The 22,831-nt window shown below is 42.8% G+C and overlaps 1 protein-coding gene across 2 annotated transcripts in view; it reads right to left on the bottom strand.

Annotated features, from left to right (window-relative positions):
* The window catches only part of LOC143515158 (A disintegrin and metalloproteinase with thrombospondin motifs 20), an 85,993-nt gene extending 77,926 nt beyond the window's left edge, over positions 1-8,067 (bottom strand). The window contains exons 1-5 of one of the 2 annotated variants that reach the window (XM_077007167.1): positions 7,952-8,067; positions 7,369-7,427; positions 6,380-6,618; positions 5,767-6,125; positions 628-790 (exon numbers count right to left, since the gene is read on the bottom strand). In XM_077007167.1, the coding sequence (XP_076863282.1) occupies positions 628-790; positions 5,767-6,125; positions 6,380-6,470 (613 nt within the window). In that variant the 5' untranslated portion in view covers positions 6,471-6,618; positions 7,369-7,427; positions 7,952-8,067. The other variant, XM_077007168.1, reaches the window with a different exon arrangement.
* Between the last annotated feature and the right edge of the window lie 14,764 nt (positions 8,068-22,831).

The following is a 22,831-nucleotide window of genomic DNA, read 5'->3' as shown; positions in this document are numbered from 1 at the left end:
TGGCCTGGACACAATACCCGAGTTGAGACAACAAGCAAATCAAGCAACCCACACATACAAGATTTATAACGGCGGACATAAAGGCCGCCCACGAGGAGGGCCGCCAGTGGTCCTTCAGGATCGCAACTTTTCAGAGTCAATTTTCTCAAGGGGGCCTCTCTGCCACCAAAAGACCAGAGCCATAAAAATTCTAATTAAATGAGAGGCTTTGGGTGGGTTAGTTATTGTAGGCTGCTGTTTTGCCCTGGCTGTTGTACATCATTGCTTTTCCCGTCTAGTACAAGACTGCATAGTTCACAGCTTTATGGATCTCATTTGCTTTCATTAAACGAAGGATTTAAATATTTTGACCCGCACAGAAGACGTTAATCCACTCGCTAACACCAGTGCCAGAGCTTACAAGTATGTGTACTATACAGTTTGTTCAACTGTTAGCTGAAACTGAGAACAGGCATAATGTAAAATATTTTAGACGACAACTTTGCAAAGCTTAATTTGAGTTGGTAAACAGTCAGCATTCTATTTTAAAAAAGAAATCCTTATTGTAATGAACACACAGTCGTATAATAAAGCTAATAAACATTCTCAGCTTTCATTAGCTTTCATTTTCATAAGCTGGTTCATTACCTGAGAAGCCACAGGGCTCAGACCTGTCTCTGTCTGGTCTCTTCACCCTCTCATGTTTGTAGACCAGATGGGGTTTGTTGTGCTCTTCCTCACCCTCATCTCCATCAGCTCTCATCAGAGGCTCCAAGAAGTACTCCCCACTGTGGGTCATAAATGTGCCAATCTGCAAGGTCAAAGGAAAAGTAATAAAATGTTTAGGGATTACAAAATGTTTAAGGATACCAAACTGCGTTCCTGCTATAAGACTGCAACTTTAAAAACTATTTATTATGACCTATGCAGTAAAAAGATGATATGATAAACATGTGCCTTCAAGCACATTTACAGTGTATCTGTATGCATGTGTCTTTATATGCTAAATGTTTATGCCAGACAAGAACATGTGTAAAAGTTCTCTATTTAAAAAATATATCTATTCAGACCTGTTAATTTATATTTGAGACACGGGTTATTAGGAACATTGTTAACAGTCTTATATTTCATCTTATTGTTACTTTGGGGTTGTTTAACAAGCTAATGTGAGAATATTTGTAGGAACTTCAGACTGGATTATCAGAAAAGATTGCTTCAAAAATGTTATTAACATGATTCTAAAACATAATGGTGGATTGCAATCAGCTGCTGAGATCATGTTTCTGTAAAATAACCGACAATAAGATTAGTGTAAGGAACTGGAAGCCAGCCTTGATTTGGAGTGATATGACAGACAGTGACTGAACCATGCTTCTTTGGTGACAATGTATGGACAGGCCTGTGTGTGTTTGTGTGTGTGTGTGTGTGTGTGTGTGTGTGTGTGTGTGTGTGTGTGTGTGTGTGTGTGTGTTTGAGAGAGAGAGAGAGAGAGAGAGAGAGAGAGAGAGAGAGAGGCGTCAGTATATGCATGTTTCCCGTACAGCCACCAGTTGTGAAACTGTACTTAATATAATGAGGTATCCCTGCACATCAACACACACCAACTATCCTCAGTAAAACTGACAGATGTTTTGTGGAATTGTAATATAAGGGCGCCTTTGGTGTGAAAAAGAAAAACATTTCAAAGCTGAAAGACATCTGAAGATTACAATCTCTTTGACAGTCATAGATTGCATTGCAGGTACGGCATTCTCTTAGACACATCATATATGACTTAGACGTCACTGTCCAAACTTCTCTGGCAGCCAGACAACCATGTACTTGTAAAAATGTCTCCAGTTTCTATTTGTGTGTCCACTTTGATACCTAAAGGCAATATTATGATGCCGCGGACACACTCAATTGACTGATTAATCAATAAATCAATTTATTACACTGTTAGTTGAATTTACATCAATGAATTCTCACAGCTGTTTCTGGTTCCAAAGGCAGGTGAGTGTTGAGTGGCTGGGTGGAGATGTTTCTCTCTTGTATTGGAAAAGTGAAATCATGGCAGAACATGCCTGTCATCAAAAGGCAGTTTCAGCAGAACGGGAGTTCACTTGGTATTAGCACCACGATGTTTGTGGGGTAATTTCATATGCTCCATACAGGATATTGCTGGTTTGAGCATGAACTCTTTGAGGATATTTCCATTCACTGCGGAGAGGGGGAATTCTGACAGGGGAACACGTCCGGACGCAGCCTTCAGGGTGGAAAGATGACATAACTCGGCCTGTGCGTGCACTATAAAAACACGTCCACTCTGACAGACAATACTACAACATAATCACTGGAGCGCACACACAAAGAAGGTGAAAGGTGAAGCCAGTTCAGTTATAATAAAGAGAAGAAGTGCTTGAAATGTATGTCTACATGCCCACTGGCTGTCTACTTTCTATGCAGGTCCACTTGGTAGGACGTTGGGTCATCAATCAGAAGGTTGCAGGTTCAAGTCCTGGTTCTGCCATTCAGTCATTGTCATACACATTACAATATGAAAAAAACAAGTAGTTTTACTGTTCACGTGTATATTTAACAGAGGTGTTCCATCTGGCATAGATATTAAAAATGATCATAGACTTTAACAGAACTCACTGAATAACACCATTTATTTTCAATGTTTACATTTACATTTACATTTACATTTACGGCATTTAGCAGACGCTCTTATCCAGAGCGACTTACAAAGTGTTTTGCATCTGATCACAGGATTCATCCTAGGTAATAGTACAGATAGACCAGAATTCAAGATACCATTGAGTCAGTTGACCAATGTTTATGCTACTATTAGACATTAGAGAAACATCCATGAGAGTGGAACAATGTTTGTGGACAAATATGTGAAATCCTACAGAGCACAAGAGCAGTGGCTTCTGTCATGTTAACCCAGCAACATGGCTGACCGCATGTGGCAGTCTTCATCAAGCGTCCTTTAGAGCAGGTTCGGAGAGGCCATCATTGAACAGGAATGAATGGGGAGGAAGAGATGGCACAGTGTTATTGCTGGGTTTTATCATAGGCTCTAGTTACAATGTATTCACTGGCGGAATGGCTGTGAGTATCTGTACACAAGGCCATCAGAAAACATCTTGTACTTGGGGTTATTAAGTCGAGGTGCAGACAGGTGCTGTCAGCTGGGGGCTTGAATGAGGTTGCAATGCTACTATCACACACAGCTATTCCCTGTGAGAATAGGACAGTCTCTACTCGGGTGTACTGGTCCCAGAACAACAGATCAAGGTGTGTAGGAGCTTTTGGGCTAAAGAGTCAGCCTTGTGGAGCACCATCGCTGCTTCTGGAAGTCTTGAACAAAGAACCAGAACCAGTGTGGAGGGGAAAAGGCCCGTGAGCCAGGGACGACACACGATAAACTGGGCTGAGGTGACAAAATTCCACCACCATTTTGAGGTTCAAACTAGAAACTGGCTGATCATTTTCAGTCTAGGACAACATCAATATGGGCTATCCACCTGAGGAACAGCTCAGCTAGTCCATCACTGGCTCAGCTAGTCCACCACTGGCTCAGCTAGTCCGCCACTGGCTCAGCTAGTCCACCACTGGCTCAGCTAGTCCATCACTGGCTCAGCTAGTCCACCACTGGCTCAGCTAGTCCATCACTGGCTCAGCTAGTCCATCACTGGCTCAGCTAGTCCACCACTGGCTCAGCTAGTCCACCACTGGCTCAGCTAGTCCATCACTGGCTCAGCTAGTCCACCACTGGCTCAGCTAGTCCACCACTGGCTCAGCTAGTCCATCACTGGCTCAGCTAATCCACCACTGGCTCAGCTAGTCCACCACTGGCTCAGCTAGTCCACCACTGGCTCAGCTTGTCCACCACTGGCTCAGCTTGTCCATCACTGGCTCAGCTAATCCACCACTGGCTCAGCTAGTCCACCACTGGCTCAGCTAGTCCACCACTGGCTCAGCTAGTCCACCACTGGCTCAGCTAGTCCATCACTGGCTCAGCTAGTCCACCACTGGCTTCCCTACTAGGGCACCAAAGCATGCGGTTTCTGCAGTCTTCTCCACTGGATATTGTTTCATGCACTGGACAAGCAAACTCAAATTGAACTGAAGTCATCAGCTATTAAATGATCTCAGTTTGACAGTGCTTCGCTACGAGTTCCATAGTTTGTTCCCTTTGAACGCGGAGCATCTCAAAGCACATTCATAGAGCAGACATCGGCATCAGCGAAGCCTGATGCTGTTCAGGAACGAGTGCTGAAACAAGAAGTTTGAATGCAGCCTCTCCACAATAGCCTACACTCTCATTAGTATCTGCACAGACTCTTATACAAACAAAAAAGAGAAAGCCACACCGACCACGCAGAGAAAGGAACATGACTTGCTCATTCAAGCTATTTAAAGTCAAAGTGTAAATGTCATACTTCAGTTAGGAAGTCCCAGCAGTGTTGCACAACAGACGTAACCACTACATATAACCTCCAGATCTCAACATCAGTTATTTCTCGCATGATCCACACTTCCATTTGTGGAGACGGTGTGTAGATGTTTTAAATCTGGTCCTGCACCGTTACGTTATTTTTGTGGTACTTGAGTTGGCCAGAACCGGTCATATCCAATTCGCTGTAACCAGAATGAGCTTCCACTGTCCCCAGCAGACTCAGTGAAGCTCACAGCCGGACGGCAGCACCTGAGAAATTAATCGAAATTAAACTGCGCCTGTCATTATTATCCTCCACAGTGCCGAGGAGCTTTTGTAAGCCTGCAGCCTGCAGACATGTAAAATCACACTCTACTCCCATCCACGAGCAGGAGGGATCGCCTCACCGAAATTACTCATTAAGGAACAAGCACGTACGAGTGGGCCACGGGTGTGTCCTGGAAGAGGTCATGCTAGAGCAGCACAGCCATCTCAAGGCCAGGTAGAGGCAAGTTACCGAGCCTCTCAAACACTGTTTGAAATCCAGGCAGCATATAACTGTTCTGAATGTGAAAAGTAAAAGATGTATTGTGGTGGGCAAAAAAAGTCTTAACTGCATGTATAGGGAACGAATAACGGTGTTTTCGCAATCCTGGTCCTGGAATACCATTGCACTGTGTGTGTCAGTGCACACTTCGGGTGCTTTGAGCGTGCTAGACGGTAGGAAAACACTGAAAATCGTAGTGTACAGTTTTCCCAGGAACAGGACAGAAAAACTGAGAAAGAGAAAAGGTTCGGATTTACTGTACATTGTGAGATCACCACACAGCTTTAAAGAGCCCATTAAACATTGGCTTTCACCTGCTGTGGAGTGTGTGCCGAGGTCTTCTAGGCTAAATGGAAGAGCATAAATATCTAGTATTCATGTTATCAGCTGGTGGTTCAGTGAGCGGTGCGGCATATTGTCTATCCGGAAAGGCTCGAGCAGTTGCCAGCTGGCACCCGCAGAAAGTACAGTAACGTGCTTTCAACTACAAACTCCAGGTATTTGGGTATCCGTTTAAGCATATCTCTGTATCCTTTCGGTCTTGTGCTAAAGAGCACAGAACTCGCACAAGGCAACTGAAACCGGCTCGAAGAGAGATCTATGCAGTGTACAGCCCTGCCCAATCTGGCAAACATACCATCTGTCTGAAAGGCGAGGAGGATTTTCCGTTCTGTGATGTGATACGCACGGACAAGACCTGATAGGGCTGCAAGGATGCTTGAGCGCATTCGGCTTTTAGTTCACTTGAAATAGCATGTTATATTTGAGAAGTAGACAACAAGTTATTTTTGAGAAGTAGACAAGTCATACTCACAAGTCCAGTGCACAGACTGAAGACTGCATGGTGTTCAGTTCTGGCATTCACGTGTCCTCGAAAGAAGCAATGCCGCATATCATCCACGTCCCGGTGGGTGTCCTGTCCATGGCTCCTGTCCTCCCCCAAGTGTGTCACCGTGTAGGACGGGCCGATAAATCCCGAATCAGCAGTTAAATTGAGGTGAAAGCGCTCGCCAAACGCCTCGATTCTGTAGTGAGCTTGCACAGCCAATAAATCAGCATCCGCACTTCGGCGTCTCCGTCTGTAGTGAAACTGGTTAGGGAACAGCTCGCCAAAATCATTTAAACGAACTGGCGTTATGATTTCGTAAGATGACAACTGTTTGATGAAGGTCTCTGAAAAACAAATCAGAAAACAGACTGGGCTTCACTCTTCTGAGTTCGCAAATATAAGGGAGTTATAAGGGAAAGCCGGCTTTTCGGTAATCTACTTTAATTAATAATGAATAACAAGCTAAGACATCCATCATATCGTTTTCCATAAATATAGATGCTATAAAAACACGAATCACATGCCAGCAAACGTCCTTATACCGTTTTTGTAGTTATTTGCGCAAGTTGTGTCCGCATAAATGAGGGTTTTTTATTACCTTGCGTTGGGTGCAGTCGATACGTTAGTGAGTCCCGGACGAGTGTGGAGATATGACACAGTAATCCCAGCAGCCAGACTGCAAAATGCATGATTTCCTCCGCAAAGGAAGCCCGGCTGTCTTCCCCGGGGCAGCGGCGTCTCCGGCGGCTCTCCCCCCTCCTTCTCCCGGCGTGTCAGCAACAGGTCGTGGGATCCGCGGAGGCTCTTTGCAGCGCTGATGTTGCACAGTGCACTGGCCTCATCGCATATGAGAACATACATCCGCTTTACCCCGCGAACAACGTCTATTTACAATACATCCTCGCAGACCTGGTGCATATGTGAGTTACGGCTAGGCGAAGGGATCGGTGCCAACTCTTTTCCCCTTTGGCCATCCATAAGACGCCCCTCCAACTCAAAGCGCTCTGCCGCTTCAGAAACGCCCCTGTGCCGCGGAACCAATAGCGAGCCTGGACCACCGTGCAGCGGGCTCACTACTACTAGTGAACAGCCTGCTAGTGCACCAGGGTCCGCTCCAAGTTTCCAAACACCCACTTGATCTCTTGAATTGCGTGTCATATAAGGTTATCGTAAGAAAAACTGACCAAGCGCACCTACCTGTGCGTACCTACACGTTACGGCACCATTCTACAAAGTTTTCTCAACATATTTATGCTACACATACATGAAGCTATGTTTAATCGATCGTTATATCTCTAGTTCTTCTTATGTCTTTATAGTCTTCTACTGAACAATATCTAAGGAATCACTCCCATTAAAGTCCAGCTATTTAATGGTTCTATTTTTTTATATGTATCCAAAGGGTTGTTTAAGAATTATGATTAATCTATGTTCTATGTTTGTTTGTTTATTTATTTACTTAGGCTATTTGGAATCATACCATGCAATGCGTTTGGTTCCCCAATTTTATATTAATTTAAGAGCGACCCTAAAATCTAGTACTGGTGATTGAACTCTTCCATGCAGCAATTAGGCCTATAACCAAACCTGTGTCTTTGGCGTCTGCCCTCTTCAGGTGTAATGCAGCAAGAGGTCTTGACAGCTGTCTGCACGAGAAATATGAAAGAGAAGAATTCAGCATTCCCACAGGACAAGACTGGTAACCAAATCACCTATTGAACTATGGTAAAAAAATAAAAGACTAGGTTAAACACACACACACACACGCACACACGCACACACACACACACGCACACACACACACATCTGATTCCTAAAGCAATGGTTACTGAAGTCACCTTCAGAAGTCAATATCTTTACAAGAGCACTGCTCAGTTTACACATGCTAATACTGTAACAGAAGACACCACAAGGTGCAAACTTGTCATCTCCAGCAAAAACCTCAAAGGCCAGATTACGGGTTAAAAGTTTGGAGATGAGTCTGCAATAATCTGGGTTACACTGTTTTAGATGAACGAGAAGACAAACCTTTACCCATGAGATAGGATGGTGAAACATGACAGCAATTCAAAATTGGCAAATGCCAATTTTGCCAATTGTCATGGAAAGCAGTATGATACTTCAAATAATGGTTTAGTAACGCTTTAAGGCTCAATACACAATACTTAACTATGCAGCAAGACAGTGTCCCAGAACTCACAAACAGCAGATGTGGTAAAGAGTGGAAATTGTTATCAGAGTTGTGCTGTTGAAACCTGACAGCTAAATGGCTCTCAGTGAGGGAGAGGTGGCACACTTTGTTAATTACAGCGGCACTGGCCAATCACTAGCGTCCGTGAGCTCTCACATCAGAAAGGAGTGGATGACACACTGCATGTTGGAGCTATAGGTCTCGAAGATGCTGTGATTGGCTACATGTGACTCGGAGGAAGTTCCCCTGCTCCATGATTGGCTGCTGCTGTGTCATGGGGAGAATGGTGGGACGGGTGGGAATGGGCTACAAAAAAATTACGTGAAAAATAGGATGAACCGTTATGCTGACTATGAGTTTAAGCATATGCCAGTTTTGAATAGGGCTGCCAGCTAACTTAATTATGCTACTTAACATGGTTTATAGATGAATGCAAATACATGTTTTCATACAACTACTGTGACGTAGCATCAGCTTACTGTATTTACGTTTTCTACAGCTGCAGTTCCTTCGGGCCACTTTATGGTTACTAAGATTTAAAAACTCACACTGCCACCCTCAGCCTTCTTGGCTCTATAAAGGAGCAAGGTGTCTACAGAGGCAATAAATACTCTTTAATTCCACACATGTGGAGGACTTCATTAAGGGCATGTTTAAGAGGGAAGAACTGCTTTGTGTATATTTTTTTTTTGTCCTGGCCAGATGTTCTTAATGAGGAGAACAGCTTTCTTTTCCTGAGCTGGCACATACTGTACGTCTGGAAATGTTTATAGCAACTCTGATTGGGCAATGTAATATATATATATATATATATATATATATATATATATATATATATATATATATATATATATATATATATATATATATATATATATATATATATATAGAGAGAGAGAGAGAGAGAGAGAGAGATAGAGAGAGAGAGAGTATGTAGTCTTATAATAAAATAAAACACACACACACACACACACACACACACACACACACACACACACGCATATATAATGGAAATGTTCATTTGTCTAACACAACAGAAGGTGCCTTAGCCCCTGTTTAAAAGTCTTTATGTATCACTGTTTGGTGCTGTTCAGACTCTATGAGTTCCATATGTTATGCTGCTTGGGATTGTATGTAGGAACACCCTAAAATCTCCCTGCTCTTGACCTTTGACTTTGACATGAACCTCAGCACGATCATGGGAAACAGTGCAAATCAATCAGTGGTCAGTATTCCTTTAAAGGGTTACTGTTCATTTTCGGAGCCCTTCATTAATATTTTGTAAGAAGTGTGTTTTTTACATCTCCATTTTCTTCTGGTAATGATAGTCACGGGCAGTTTCTGCTGCTGGACGTTCTTATCAGTTCCTGGGGTTCTGCGAAAGGAGCTCCTCTCTGCTCTGTCTATATGACCTTTGGGTGTGTTTCATGAAATCAAAGAGAGGACACATCCATATTTCCCTCCAAATGTTCTTGCATCCACAGACACTGACCACACCCCCTCCTAAAGTACACGTTAGCCTCATGGATTTAACGTTTGCACACATTACGCACATTAGTTACACAATGATTCATTTGTAGTTTAGTGTTTTTCTTGTCTAGTAGTGTATCCTTTCTATTTACTAGATCTCTGTCCATGTGTGTTTGTGTGTTTGTGCATGTCTATGTGTTTCATGTACGTTTTGTAGAGCACAGCCCACCGGGCCTCAGATGCCCACTGACACAAGCAGAGCTATCGTATATCTTTAATTCAAAAGGGTCAGCACCTGTAAACACTGCGCATTACTATACAACTCATTATTTTTTACTTCTGCATTTCCTTGGGATGAAGGTCAGTGACCTTTCTTTTCTCTCTTTCTCTCGCTTCCTGTTAATGTTGACTCAGAGCTAAATGTAATTACTAAATACTAAATATCCACGGTTATAAGAGACACAAGGTGAGCAATTATGATACTGATAGATATTTGTGAGGAAGCTGCTGGAACAATACCCACCTGAAGTCACTGAAGTCATAACTGAATTAGCGTTAGCGTTCCTGTCTCTCCAGCTGGAGGAGCTGAGCTCACCCTCAGAACACGGGCAGCAGCCAGGTGTCCAGCTCCCATCGTGGAGCCCTCCAGGATGAGATGGTCAGGCGTTCCTGCTGAGGAGCACGAGGGTGGCCTTTCGGTCGCCGCTCGTTGGATTTACTGCCCTACTCAGACCTGCTCCGCCCGCCTGCAGACCGCACCACCGGTCCCTCCACACTCAGACGCTTCTCGCTTCTCCCCAGCAGGAGCTACCAGACTTGGGCTTTTGTGAGAAACATCATCAGTATGCGTAGATTTGTGGGAATAACACAGAGTGGCACCGTCCCACCCGCTTTTGCAGATACAGCAACTTGCACAGCATCGATTGCTCTGACGCATGCACCCTGTCAGCCACCGAAACAGTTCCTTCGAATGATGGACATTGTCGGACCCGAACATAGCAATAAAAATACGTCGTTAATTGTTGCATGCAGGTACAGGTATTGTAATGTGAGAAACTATAAAAGGAAACTTCAGACACTCCCCTAAATAGAGTATGTGTGGTTCATGTTGGACCAATAAGGTAAGAGGAGGAAACCAGAATGACTAATGAAAATAGTCCATATATTAAAGTGCTTTAATGACCAAATAAGAAAATCGAGCAACATATGGGACAACGGTCATTCATTTTGCTGCACAGCCATTTTGCAAAGTCAAATCTTGATTTATTAGTATAAAACAGAACAGCTGATAGCTGAGTTCAAGCAAGACAGGCTCAAATGCTGAGTGTACAGTACAAGCCAATCTCAATCAAGAGTTTATCTCCCTGAGCTAAGGGAGTGCTGAAATCAATCACTCACTGTTCTCCTCCACCATCAGGCCCAAGGATAGACTGCTTCCCTCGAATCCATTACATTCTTTAATGGAATTGGATGTTGACTTGAATCACATTACAGCTGGGCTGGTTATTAATCATCTGGGTCCCATGAATGGAGAAGAAAACAGATAAATTGGTATCAGGGAGCAAAAGCGGCATCAGAAGGCCAGTAATAGCCAGGCTGAAGGCGTTGAAGTCAGCGTTCTCCAGTGCGGAGTCTAGCTGCGGCTCCTCCTGATGGCCTCCTCTCCTCTCTTCACGTCTCTTCTCCTCTCCTCTCCTCTCCTCTCCTCTATTCACGACTACGTTTTCAGATGCTCTGCTCTTCGGTGCATGAGTAAGAGGTCACGCACCAGGGCCACCTGAGACCTGAGGGTTCTTGCTTGCTCAACCGAGGCCCTCTCTTCTTCCATGCCACTATCTCTCTGTAAGCTGCAAATTCCATGGAGCCTGAGAGATGGCAGCGTGCTGTCAGCTCTCTTCCTGCCCTTTCAGTGGTGCATTGTCAGGCTTAGCCCTGGAGACAGCTTTAGGAGGACTGTCAAAACAGCCCTCTCAGACTCTCACACCACTTGTATAGCCTCACTCAATGTTAAAAGCACTATGTGTGTGTGTGTCTGTGCGTGTGTGCGCGCGTGTGTGTATATGTGACTGACGAAAAGGAAAACGTATGAGCAAAGCGTATGTAAGAAGAACATGGTTTGTAACTTTCCAAACAAGCTGTAGAGATGTACAGGCAGTTCAGTGGTTGAGTCAACTTATCCACTGAAAGAATGTCAGTCATAAAAAGCAGACACTACATGGCTTAAAGAGATATAAATCTTGCCTTTTCTAGTGGCGTGCTACTTGACTAGTGTTTACATTCTGAGGCGTTTGTTGAATGGACAAAAGAGAAGGGTAAAATAGCCTCTTGCTTTGCCATTGTCTTGGTCTGAATGTCTATTGACAGGCAATGACATACTAAAAGATCCATCAGCATTAAGACCTTTACAGGTGTCTTTTTGTTTCTCAGGTTTCCTGCTGTCTACTGCTCTGTCACTGATTTCACGAACACTGAAATAGCAAAAAAAAAATCTCTCACCCTCGATATAATATATGGTAGTTTCAAAAGTGAACACCTCAGTGGTTAACAACATGGCTGATACATGTTTCAGCAGTCTTGAAAAGGATATTGGTCAGAACAGCATTTTTCTTTTACAGTAGGCTTTGTACTGTAATTCCTTGTTCTTCTAGACAACTAATTATTTTAATGGAAAAAGGTCTGAATACGAACATGGAATAATCCTGGTGGTTAGAGGACAGAATTATACTCCCTTTCTCTTAAGTTTACTGTTAATCCAGAGTAGATGTCTGCCACAAAAAAGATTGACCTGGAAGAAAAGATGAAGTAACTGGAGCTTTCTGTCTATAAATGTGCCACAAAGTGCTGAGGCCGTAATCTTGTGCTGAGGCCGTAATCTTGTGCTGAGGCCGTAATCTTTGCTGCAGCCAATCTGCATGTGTGTGCTTCCTCTCTAAACCATCGGCACTCTTAGAACAAACATTAAAGTATTTTTTGGTAGATTGTTAGAGCTACACTGTAGAATAAAACAAAGCTTTGTAAAAAAAAATAAAAATGAATGGAATCTCTCCAGAGGCATTTTACTGGGCACCTTCTTTTCAGTGTTGTGATGGTGTTCCATTTCTTACCAAGAGCATTCAGACCTCTAAAAGATGGCATGCATGATAAAATCACCGTCAATGCTGCTTTTATTTAAGCATGGCATTTCCATCGAGATGGCTGCAGGCAGGCGGGGAGCGTTCGAATGTCGGAAGGAGCCAGGCGTCGGGAGGAGTGGACCCACCGACTGGGTTTCTGCCCGACATGCCTGCGGCTCCATCGGCCACGTGAACGTGTCTGCCTGATCGGGTTTCAGCGAGACGCCCAGGGATCTGTGCGCCAGCTGCCTGCTTCTCACACCACCAAGTCTGCCCTCTTCAAACGCCAGACCGTGAGAGCATTTGGCCTTGGACGGTGACTGACGGTTTAATGCTAATACGAGATAGCCCGATGTGCCACTCCCCAGTCCAGGATGCTAATCTGATCCGCAAATAGGCAAAAGCAAACAGACTAAAGATCACCTGCTAATAATAAGCTGTCAGAATCCTTTGTTGGAATGTGTTGCTCCTTGTTTATTGATGCCTAATATATTCATATTCGTATTCACAAGGGTTTTATGGTATGTTAGCCTATGTGTCTGGCAAAGATGATGAGAGCAGCATTTGGTTGCTGAGCATTTTCCTACACCATTAAAACTCTCATCCTTACTGTCCTCTGGGTGTCTTTTATTAGCAGCTGTGAGCGTTTAGCTGTTCTGACTCACATGATCTGATGACAGTTCAACGGGGGTCTTCCGCCTCACCAGTCCTGGAGTCTATCTCTGAAACAGCGGTGTTTGAATGACCTCATTGCCACAAACAGCCTTGATCTCATCCACCCCCCCCCCCCCCCCCCCCCCCCCAATCCCCAGTCATCATAGTCTGGATTGTCCATCCATTATGTTAAGAGTCTTTTTCATGATGATGGCATAATTACTGTGTCTGGTTTCCCGGTGTTTTATTTTAGGGGGAGGGACTGCAACCTTTCTTTCCCTCCTGACTTGTGTGGTAGGTCAGTGACCGCAGGTTGATGCGTAGATGTCTGAGCATGATCTAGCTTTGTGTTCTTTTTGTTTATACTTGACTTATATAGAACTAATACATCAGCATTTACGGTGCCCTCTGCTTCAAGTGCTTATGAATTCTGCTCTGCTCTATCTCCTCCCCAGGAACCATTCCACTCCTTTCAAATGATGTGATTACAGCTTCCAAACTACGTTTTAATGTAGATATTCTACAAAAAGCTGTGAAAGAATACTTGTGATCATCTGGCTAAGATTTTAGAAATAAAACCTATTCATGACTGTGGAGCCAATAAGTTAGCTTTTTGTAATTCCTCTTGCCTTTGTTTGATATTAGCTATGTTGCAATAATGTTTTAATGTTTACAACCCAATATAAAGATACAGTCACGCACAGACTGCACAAACATACAGTCCCAGCACTGTGTTCTAAGCCATTGCTGTTTATGGAGTTTTAGAGCGAGGAGAGGGAGACAGAGGAATGCCATTTAACGTCCTGACGTCCACCGGTCAGACTGCTACACTAAACTACAACAAAAATAGCAGGAGCACAGAGAGAGCCCAGCATGGGAGAGACTTTGACATGTGACTAGTTCATGTGTTGAGGCCTTCAGCTTTGGGCTAATGCTATAAAGTGAAGACAACACTGAATGATTTGTTTAAACAGAACTTAGCAGCACAAACCCAAGAAATATACCAGGGCACATATGAGCCAGAGTGCAGATTTATAACAGTGGTGTGATCATAAAGTATTGTTTTGACTCAGCACTGTTCAAAATATTTAACAAGCAAAGCCAAAAATGTACAAGAAAAATAAAGCATTAATGCCTGACAGATTTTAGAGGACTAACTGGTAAAAGAACGGGCAGATAATCCTCCCTCTGTCTGCAGCAGATTAGGGAATGATGACATATAAAGGAGCTGTAATTCAGACGACTAGTTCAAATCCCCACATGCACACAGTCATCTTCCATTAGTCCGAGGTTAAACACCCCACCGTGGGCAGAAGAGACAACCTGGCACCCCCCCTCCCCCCCCCAAACTCATCCTGATGAAGACTGCTAAATCTAATTTAGCCCACATCTCCATATTTACATTGTTTATTTTGCTGGGACATGGCAGGGTTTAGAGAGACGAACTTGATGAAATTATGAAAATTCATTCGTAATTATTATGCAGCTTAGCTTAACTCAAATCGGTGAGGAAAATGTGTGGTGAAGTAAGGACCATTCTAACTGAGTGAGGCAAGAATTTGGGGTAGGCACTGTATATCAGTACTTGTTACATTAAACATTGGTTGTTTACAAGGGCGGACACACACACACACACACACACATATGTAGATATACGTATTATGTATATATAATATCCATATTACACATGCTCTACCACTATTGTACTTTATATTACAAGTACATATATGTAATATGGATACCATATCAGAGATTAACTGTTTCGAATAAACAAACTGTTGTTAACCATAGTAAAGGTGTTTGTAAACTGGATTTCACATTAAATTAAATCACCAACATTTAACCAACTCAAAAATCAGAGTGTAATGCTTCTAGACTCATATCTATGTCAGGGTCTGCACTGAAAAAATGAGTGTATCACAGGGTCCTCACAACCCTGATATATTTATGAATCCATGTTGGGTTCATAAAGTTCATCTTAGAGTAAAATAGTTCTCACATGAGTGTTAAAGTGGCTTACCTTTGCCTACACTGTTCTTTCATAAGGGGTGTGACATGCAGCTATACGTGTGATAAGTTAATTGGCACATTACACATGAACGAATTCCAAATTCTGTACAGCAGAGACCAATCATCTAGCTCCATGCCTTGAATGAAGGAATAGTTATGACTGTAATCTTTCATCCCAGGAGCCCTCACTGCTGTTCACACAGCTGCCTAGTGTCTTATTGCCAGCTGTGGACTTCTTTTGAACCTTTTGTTAAAGTAGGTATGTTTTTCCTGGTGCCAATTTTTAGAATATTCACAGCATTGGCATGAATGTCGACAACAAGTCTCCAGTGAGTATTTTGTGTGTGTGTGTGTGTGTGTGTGTGTGTGTGTGTGTGTGTGTGTGTGTGTGTGTGTGTGTGTGTGTGTGTGTGTGTGTGTGTGTGTGTGTGTGTGTGTGTGTATTTATGTACTACACGTGTATGTGATTTAGGCAACTGGGGAACAATGCCAAGAGAAAACTTGATATTATCATCCTTGTTATGGCCAGCTTCACTCTCCAAAACTTCAAAGTCTCTACACCCACAAAGTCTCTACACCCACAAAGACTCTACACCCACAAAGACTTTACACCCACAAAGTCTCTACACCCACAAAGACTTTACACCTACAAAGCCTCTACACCCACAAAGACTCTACACCCACAATGTGTATCTGGGTTGCTTCTACATAGGTGTAATAACGTAAAACACATTATGTTTTCGGATGTCTTTACACCCAAAGCCTCTTCAGTTCATAATAAATGTCATTTTCTTTTAAAGTGCATGTGTTTGTTGGGAGGTGCATCTTCTCAATCTGCATCATCTAGATTGCATGGCGTGTGCTTCTGGGTCCAGCATGCTCCCCCTTCCTCTCTCTCATCAACCCTCACCTCTCCTGCTCACTGGAGCTGCCAGCTCGTGAAACCCTGTTGAATCCCTGTTATCGGCCATAGTCTGGGATGGATGAGGAGTCCGTCACCATAGCCCTGCAGCTAGGACTCACTGTTTCCTTCAGAGAAACGTAGTGAAAGTATGTGTGAAAGAGAGAGTCATTAAAATTAACGTGGCTCTCTTTTCTATGCTGACTGGACTGACTGTGAACTCTTACCTCAGTTAGTTGAGGACTCAGTTTGCGTTTGTCTTTCTTCCTCTAACTGTGTTTACACGTCAGAGGTGGGACCAAGTCAGTGTTTTGCAAGTCTCAAGTAAGTCCAAGTCTTTATCCTCAAGTCCCGAGTCAAGTCTCAAGCAAAGACACTCAAGTCAAGTCAAGTCTCGAGTCAAGACAGGCAACAGTCAAGTCAAGTCCCAAGTCTGAAACCTGGAATTTCAAGTCCTTTCGAGTCTTTTTTTTTTTTACCAATGTTGCAGGTATATTTTAAATGTAAATAATAGACATGCGTTCTTTAAAATCTTTAAATCTGTAATTTAAATCTGTATTCTCCTCAAATCTTGATAAAACATGTGCAACTGAAAACACGAAGTATAAAAAAAAATTAAAATTACACCTCTTTATTGCACAGTTCAATTTGTTAAACTTAGCTGCAAAAATATTCATACTTTAAACTACAATTTTCCAGAAATAAATATTCTGTGAAAAAGTCATAAGTAGAACTCCATGTTCAAATAAAAAGTGCTGATATTTTCACAGTACAATACAAAGAACCATAACAGCATTTTTCCCTCTCTTCTCTTATCTGGTTTCTTGGAGAACATGTGTGAGTGACACAAGACAAAAAAATATAATAACTGAACAATTAACAGGAATCTGCAACTTTAGACATTTCAGTAAACTATTCTGCATTGCATTTGCAAAAGACCAAACTGGCCAAAAGTCTGTATGTCATTTGTGCACGATGAGGCCGTAGAATGATGTCCCCAATAGCTGAAAACTCGCTCCACTTTTGTCAATATATTTTTTTCTCGACGTAGATGTCTTCAAATACACAATCCATGCTGAGATAGAACTGGATATTATGATGGTGACAGAGAGAGGCTCTCTTCCCCGAGTTCAGATACAGAACCCAGGGTTGCCAAACCTCACGTGCTGAGCATGAGACACACGCATTTGTCCGTCTTCACACGCTCTCACGCCACACATCCGATTTCTCACGCCGGAAAAAAAATCTAGTTTATTTACCTCTGATCCACATCTATGATTCAATGAGTTACTAGTTTGCCCTGGCACCAACCACTGGCGATCGATCGATCGCGATATAATACTTAACTTGTGTCCATTTTACACCCCGCCCGGTAAAAATTTACGTTCGCCAACCCCCCCATTTGATTGGTTGTGCTGCAGCTCATGCACACACACGTACAGAGTGTGGAAAAGCAGAGGACTGGTCTGCGTCAGAAGGACGGAAATTAAATTAATGGGGCGCACTTTATAAATATTAATATGCGTTTTAAAATTTAGATTTGGGGTAAAAAAATCAAGTCTTTGCAAGTAAACAGGTTCAAGGCCAATTCAAGTCCCAAGTTATTGGTGTAAAAGTCCAAGTCAAGTCTAAGTCTCTGAATATTTTTTCAAGTCAAGTCAAAAGTCTTAATATTAATGACTCGAGTCTGACTCGAGTCCAAGTCATGTGACTCGAGTCCCCACCTCTGTTACACGTCCAAGTGCAAGACGGTTTAGCTGCTCTTATTCCTTAGTGATTCTTTTAAATAATTTTATCACTCCCATTACATTACCTAGATCATATATTGTAACCCAGTTAAGATAATTAAGCCATTTATGCCTGTTTGAGCAGCAGACCAATGAGAAAATGAAAGAATGGGTGAAAAAAAGTAAGACAATGGCTACTGCTTCTCTGGAAGAACTTCAGACGCGTTCTTCAGTACTGTATGCATATTCTTCAGTAGTGTGTGCTTGTTCTTCAGTAGTGAGTAAATATTTTTCAGTAGTGAGTGTGTTCTTTGATACTGTTTGTTTCTTCTTCAGTTGTGTCTGTGTGTTCTTCAATAGGGTCTGTGTTCCTCAGTAGTGTCTGTGTTCTTCATTAGTATCTGTGTTCCTCAGTAGTGTGTGTGTTCTTCATTAGTATCTGTGTTCTTCATTAGTATCTGTGTTCCTCAGTAGTGTGTGTGTTCTTCATTAGTATCTGTGTTCTTCAGTAGTGTGTGTGTTCTTCATTAGTATCTGTGTTCTTCAGTAGTGTGTGTGTTCTTCATTAGTATCTGTGTTCTTCAGTAGTGTGTATGTGTTCTTCATTAGTATCTGTGTTCTTCAGTAGTGTGTGTGTTCTTCATTAGTATCTGTGTTCTTCAGTAGTGTGTGTGTTCTTCATTAGTATCTGTGTTCTTCAGTAGTGTGTGTGTGTTCTTCATTAGTATCTGTGTTCTTCAGTAGTGTGTGTGTTCTTCATTAGTGTCTGTGTTTTTCAGAAGTGTGTGTGTTCTTCATTAGTATCTGTGTTTTTCAGTAGTGTGTGTGTGTTCTTCATTAGTATCTGTGTTCTTCAGTAGTGTGTGTGTTCTTCATTAGTGTCTGTGTTCTTCAGTAGTGTGTGTGTTCTTCATTAGTGTCTGTGTTTTTCAGTAGTGTGTGTGTGTTCTTCATTAGTATCTGTGTTCTTCAGTAGTGTGTGTGTTCTTCATTAGTATCTGTGTTCTTCAGTAGTGTGGGTGTTTTTCATTAGTATCTGTGTTCTTCAGTAGTGTGTGTGTTCTTTATTAGTATCTGTGTTCTTCAGTAGTGTGTGTTCTTCATTAGTATCTGTGTTCTTCAGTAGTGTGTGTGTTCTTCAGTAGTGTTTGTTTTCTTCAGTAGTGTGTGTGTTCTTCATTAGGGTCTGTGTTCTTCAGTAGTGTGTGTGTTCTTCATTAGTGTCTGTGTTATTCAGTAGTGTGTGTGTTCTTCATTAGTATCTGTGTTCTTCAGTAGTGTGTGTGTTCTTCATTAGTATCTGTGTTCTTCAGTAGTGTGTGTGTTCTTCATTAGTGTCTGTGTTATTCAGTAGTGTGTGTGTTCTTCATTAGGGTCTGTATTCTTCATTAGTGTGTGTGTTCTTCATTAGTATCTGTGTTCTTCAGTAGTGTGTGTGTTCTTCATTAGTGTCTGTGTTCTTCAGTAGTGTGTGTGTTCTTCAGTAGTGTGTGTGTTCTTCAGTAGTGTGTGTGTGTGTTCTTCACAGGTGTGTGCGTGTTCTTTAGTAGTGTCTGTGTCTTCAGTAGTGTTTGTTTTCTTCAGTAGTGTGTGTTCTTCATTAGTGTCTGTGTTTTTCAGTAGTGTGTGTGTGTTCTTCATTAGTGTCTGTGTTCTTCAGTAGTGTGTGTGTTCTTCAGTAGTGTCTATGTTATTCAGTAGTGTGTGTGTTCTTCATTAGTGTCTGTGTTATTCAGTAGTGTGTGTGTTCTTCATTAGTGTCTGTGTTTTTCAGTAGTGTGTGTGTGTTCTTCATTAGTATCTGTGTTCTTCAGTAGTGTGTGTGTTCTTCAGTAGTGTCTGTGTTATTCAGTAGTGTGTGTGTGTGTTCTTCATTAGTGTCTGTGTTATTCAGTAGTGTGTGTGTTCTTCATTAGTGTCTGTGTTTTTCAGTTGTGTGTGTGTGTTCTTCATTAGTATCTGTGTTCTTCAGTAGTGTGTGTGTTCTTCAGTAGTGTCTGTGTTATTCAGTAGTGTGTGTGTGTGTTCTTCATTAGTGTCTGTGTTATTCAGTAGTGTGTGTGTTCTTCATTAGTGTCTGTGTTTTTCAGTAGTGTGTGTGTGTTCTTCATTAGTATCTGTGTTCTTCAGTAGTGTGTGTGTTCTTCAGTAGTGTCTGTGTTATTCAGTAGTGTGTGTGTGTGTGTTCTTCATTAGTGTCTGTTTTTCAGTAGTGTGTGTGTGTGTGTGTATGTGTGTGTTCTTCATTAGTGTCTGTGTTCTTCAGTAGTGTGTGTGTTCTTCAGTAGTGTCTGTGTTATTCAGTAGTGTGTGTGTGTTCTTCATTAGTGTCTGTATTTCTATAATATGTTACCCATGTCTTTGATGTACAGAACATGCAGTCTCTGTATTTGTATAATCTGTTACAAATGTCTTTGATGTAGTGAAAAAGCTATCTCAATATCAGCCTTTAAAAGAGACAGACTCAGAAAACTGTCAGATCCCTCAAACATTTTCCTTCTGCAAAGTTTGAATGTAGCACCTCTGACCAATCAGAGGCAGGCAGCAGCATGCAATTGTAGCGCCTGCTGCTATCAGTTTCCACATAAATAAATAAACACAATTGGTCAGTCTTAAAATCTCATTTACATAACCTCTGCAAGATAAGATGCATATGCAAATGCAGGCTATTTCTAATGCATATGCAATGCGGTCTATCGCATATGCAGTGCAGTCTAATGTGTATGCAGTGCAGTCTAATGTGTATGCAGTGCAGTCTAATGCGTATGCAGTGCAGTCTAATGCGTATGCAGTGCAGTCTAATGTGTATACAGTGCTGTCTATTGCATCGTGGCTGGAGAAAAGAGCCACGGGGGGTCTTGCAAAAACACGGAGGAGATGTGGAGAGTCTGCAGGACAAGCGCGCGGGGGGTCCTTCTCAACACCTCTCAGCGGGTCATTGTTTGCCCTGACAGCTCCATGGACTCGGCCTTCAGTTAGCCGTAGCCCATGCTGTCTGACACTGACACGCAGCAGACCACCAACGGCACATTCACTCGGAGGCCTCCTGACTGACCTGCTGGCCTCCCTCCCAAAAAGGGACTGTGGGCAAGTGTGGGGTTGGGACCAAGCATGGATGCACATTTGTGTGTACGGGGGACACATGTATGGGGGACACATTTGTGTGTACGGGGGACACATGTATGGGGGGACACATTTGTGTGTACGGGGGACACATGTATGGGGGACACATTTGTGTGTACGGGGGACACATGTATGGGGGGACACATTTGTGTGTACGGGGGACACATGTATGGGGGACACATTTGTGTGTACGGGGGACACATGTATGGGGGACACATTTGTGTGTACGGGGGACACATGTATGGGGGACACATTTGTGTGTACAGGGGACACATGTATGGGGGACACATTTGTGTGTACGGGGGACCGAGTGCTTTGCTGCATTACTTTGTATTTGTGTCTTTTCCATATTAGCCATTGCAGAGAGTGAGGAGGTGAAATAAGAGAGGAAACACTCTGGCAAGATTCTTCTATCCACGCTTCGGTGTGGGAGGGAGTGAGCTGTAGAAAAAACATTTGACAGAGAGGCGCACACAGACGGGCATCCAAAGATGGTCGCCTTAAACAGGAGAGCTTCAACAGGACTGGTCAGAGTAACACATCACCACTATATCACCACAAATAGTAGCCATGCTTGACACCCCAGGAAAGGCTGACTGTATCAGCACAGATGGTTTCTGAGCGAGGAGAGGAGTGGGGGGGGGGGGGGGGGGGGGGGGGGGCGTGATGAGGATACAGGGTGGAGGAACGGGGGCTTGTGACTGGAGCACCGTGCCTTTGGCTCTCACAGTGCGGCACATGCACGTGTCTCAGGCCCACCTGAGAAGGCTTTTTTTGTGCCTGTTTTAAATTATATCCCCAGATGTCAGTTCTCAATGTGGCTCTTGTTATGGGCAGCCATGCTGGAGTAAAGAGGCGATGGGAAATTGATTCAGATAGTGTGAGCGGAGCAGTGACCTAATTACTGGAGTATTCCTCCACCAGCAGCTCTTTCCTGAACTAAAAGCCAGCAGTGTTGATCAGAGATGGCGGCAGACATTTTCTTCTGCAGGTGCTGTGGGGCTGCTTGACCTTTCAGTGATGCGGCTCCGAAATATAGATCCTCCTACGATTCAGAGCACTTACGTATACTTATAGGCACACACACAGACATACATACACACACACACCGACACACACACCGACACACACACTCACACACCGACATACATACTCACACACACACACACCGACATACATACACACACACACACACACACACCGGCATACACACTCACACACCGACACACACACACACACACACTCACACACACACACACACACACACACACACACACACACACACACACACACACACACACACACACACACACACACACACACACACAGTAACTGCTCCACAACAGTATCAAGGCTATTCTGTGTTAAACACAAAGTGAAATTTTCATAATGTAAGCTTCACAAGCGAGCCTACCTAAAGCTATCTCTGAATATAATGTAGACATTATATGAATATAATGAAGGCTGAATCAGATCACTCGTGCTGGTTTTGTGTTTACCGGTCTAAAATAATTGGTTTGTTTTGTTGTATTTATTTTCTAATTACTTTATAAATTGTAGTACTCACACATTACAGTGCAGAGGCTAAGACTCAATTTCTGAAAATATGCTTCTTTTGTCGAAACTTAACACACAGCATCCAATGCTACACACACAACAGGCAAAACATCTCACACTTTTGGATAAAGCACACACTTCAACCAAAACTCTTGCAACTCTTGCCAAAAGCATATTTTTGCATCTAAATGCTACACACTTTCTTATGTTACTACACACTGAAAACACTTTTACCATGTGTTTGAGTGTTTAGTTTGTAGTCTGCTGTGAAGGTCTGTCAGAGGTCTCACATATATATGAATAT

The sequence above is a fragment of the Brachyhypopomus gauderio genome, chromosome 5 (genome assembly GCF_052324685.1).
Source record: "Brachyhypopomus gauderio isolate BG-103 chromosome 5, BGAUD_0.2, whole genome shotgun sequence".
Lineage (NCBI taxonomy): Eukaryota > Metazoa > Chordata > Actinopteri > Gymnotiformes > Hypopomidae > Brachyhypopomus > Brachyhypopomus gauderio.
This window is presented reverse-complemented; position numbering and strand designations above follow the sequence as displayed.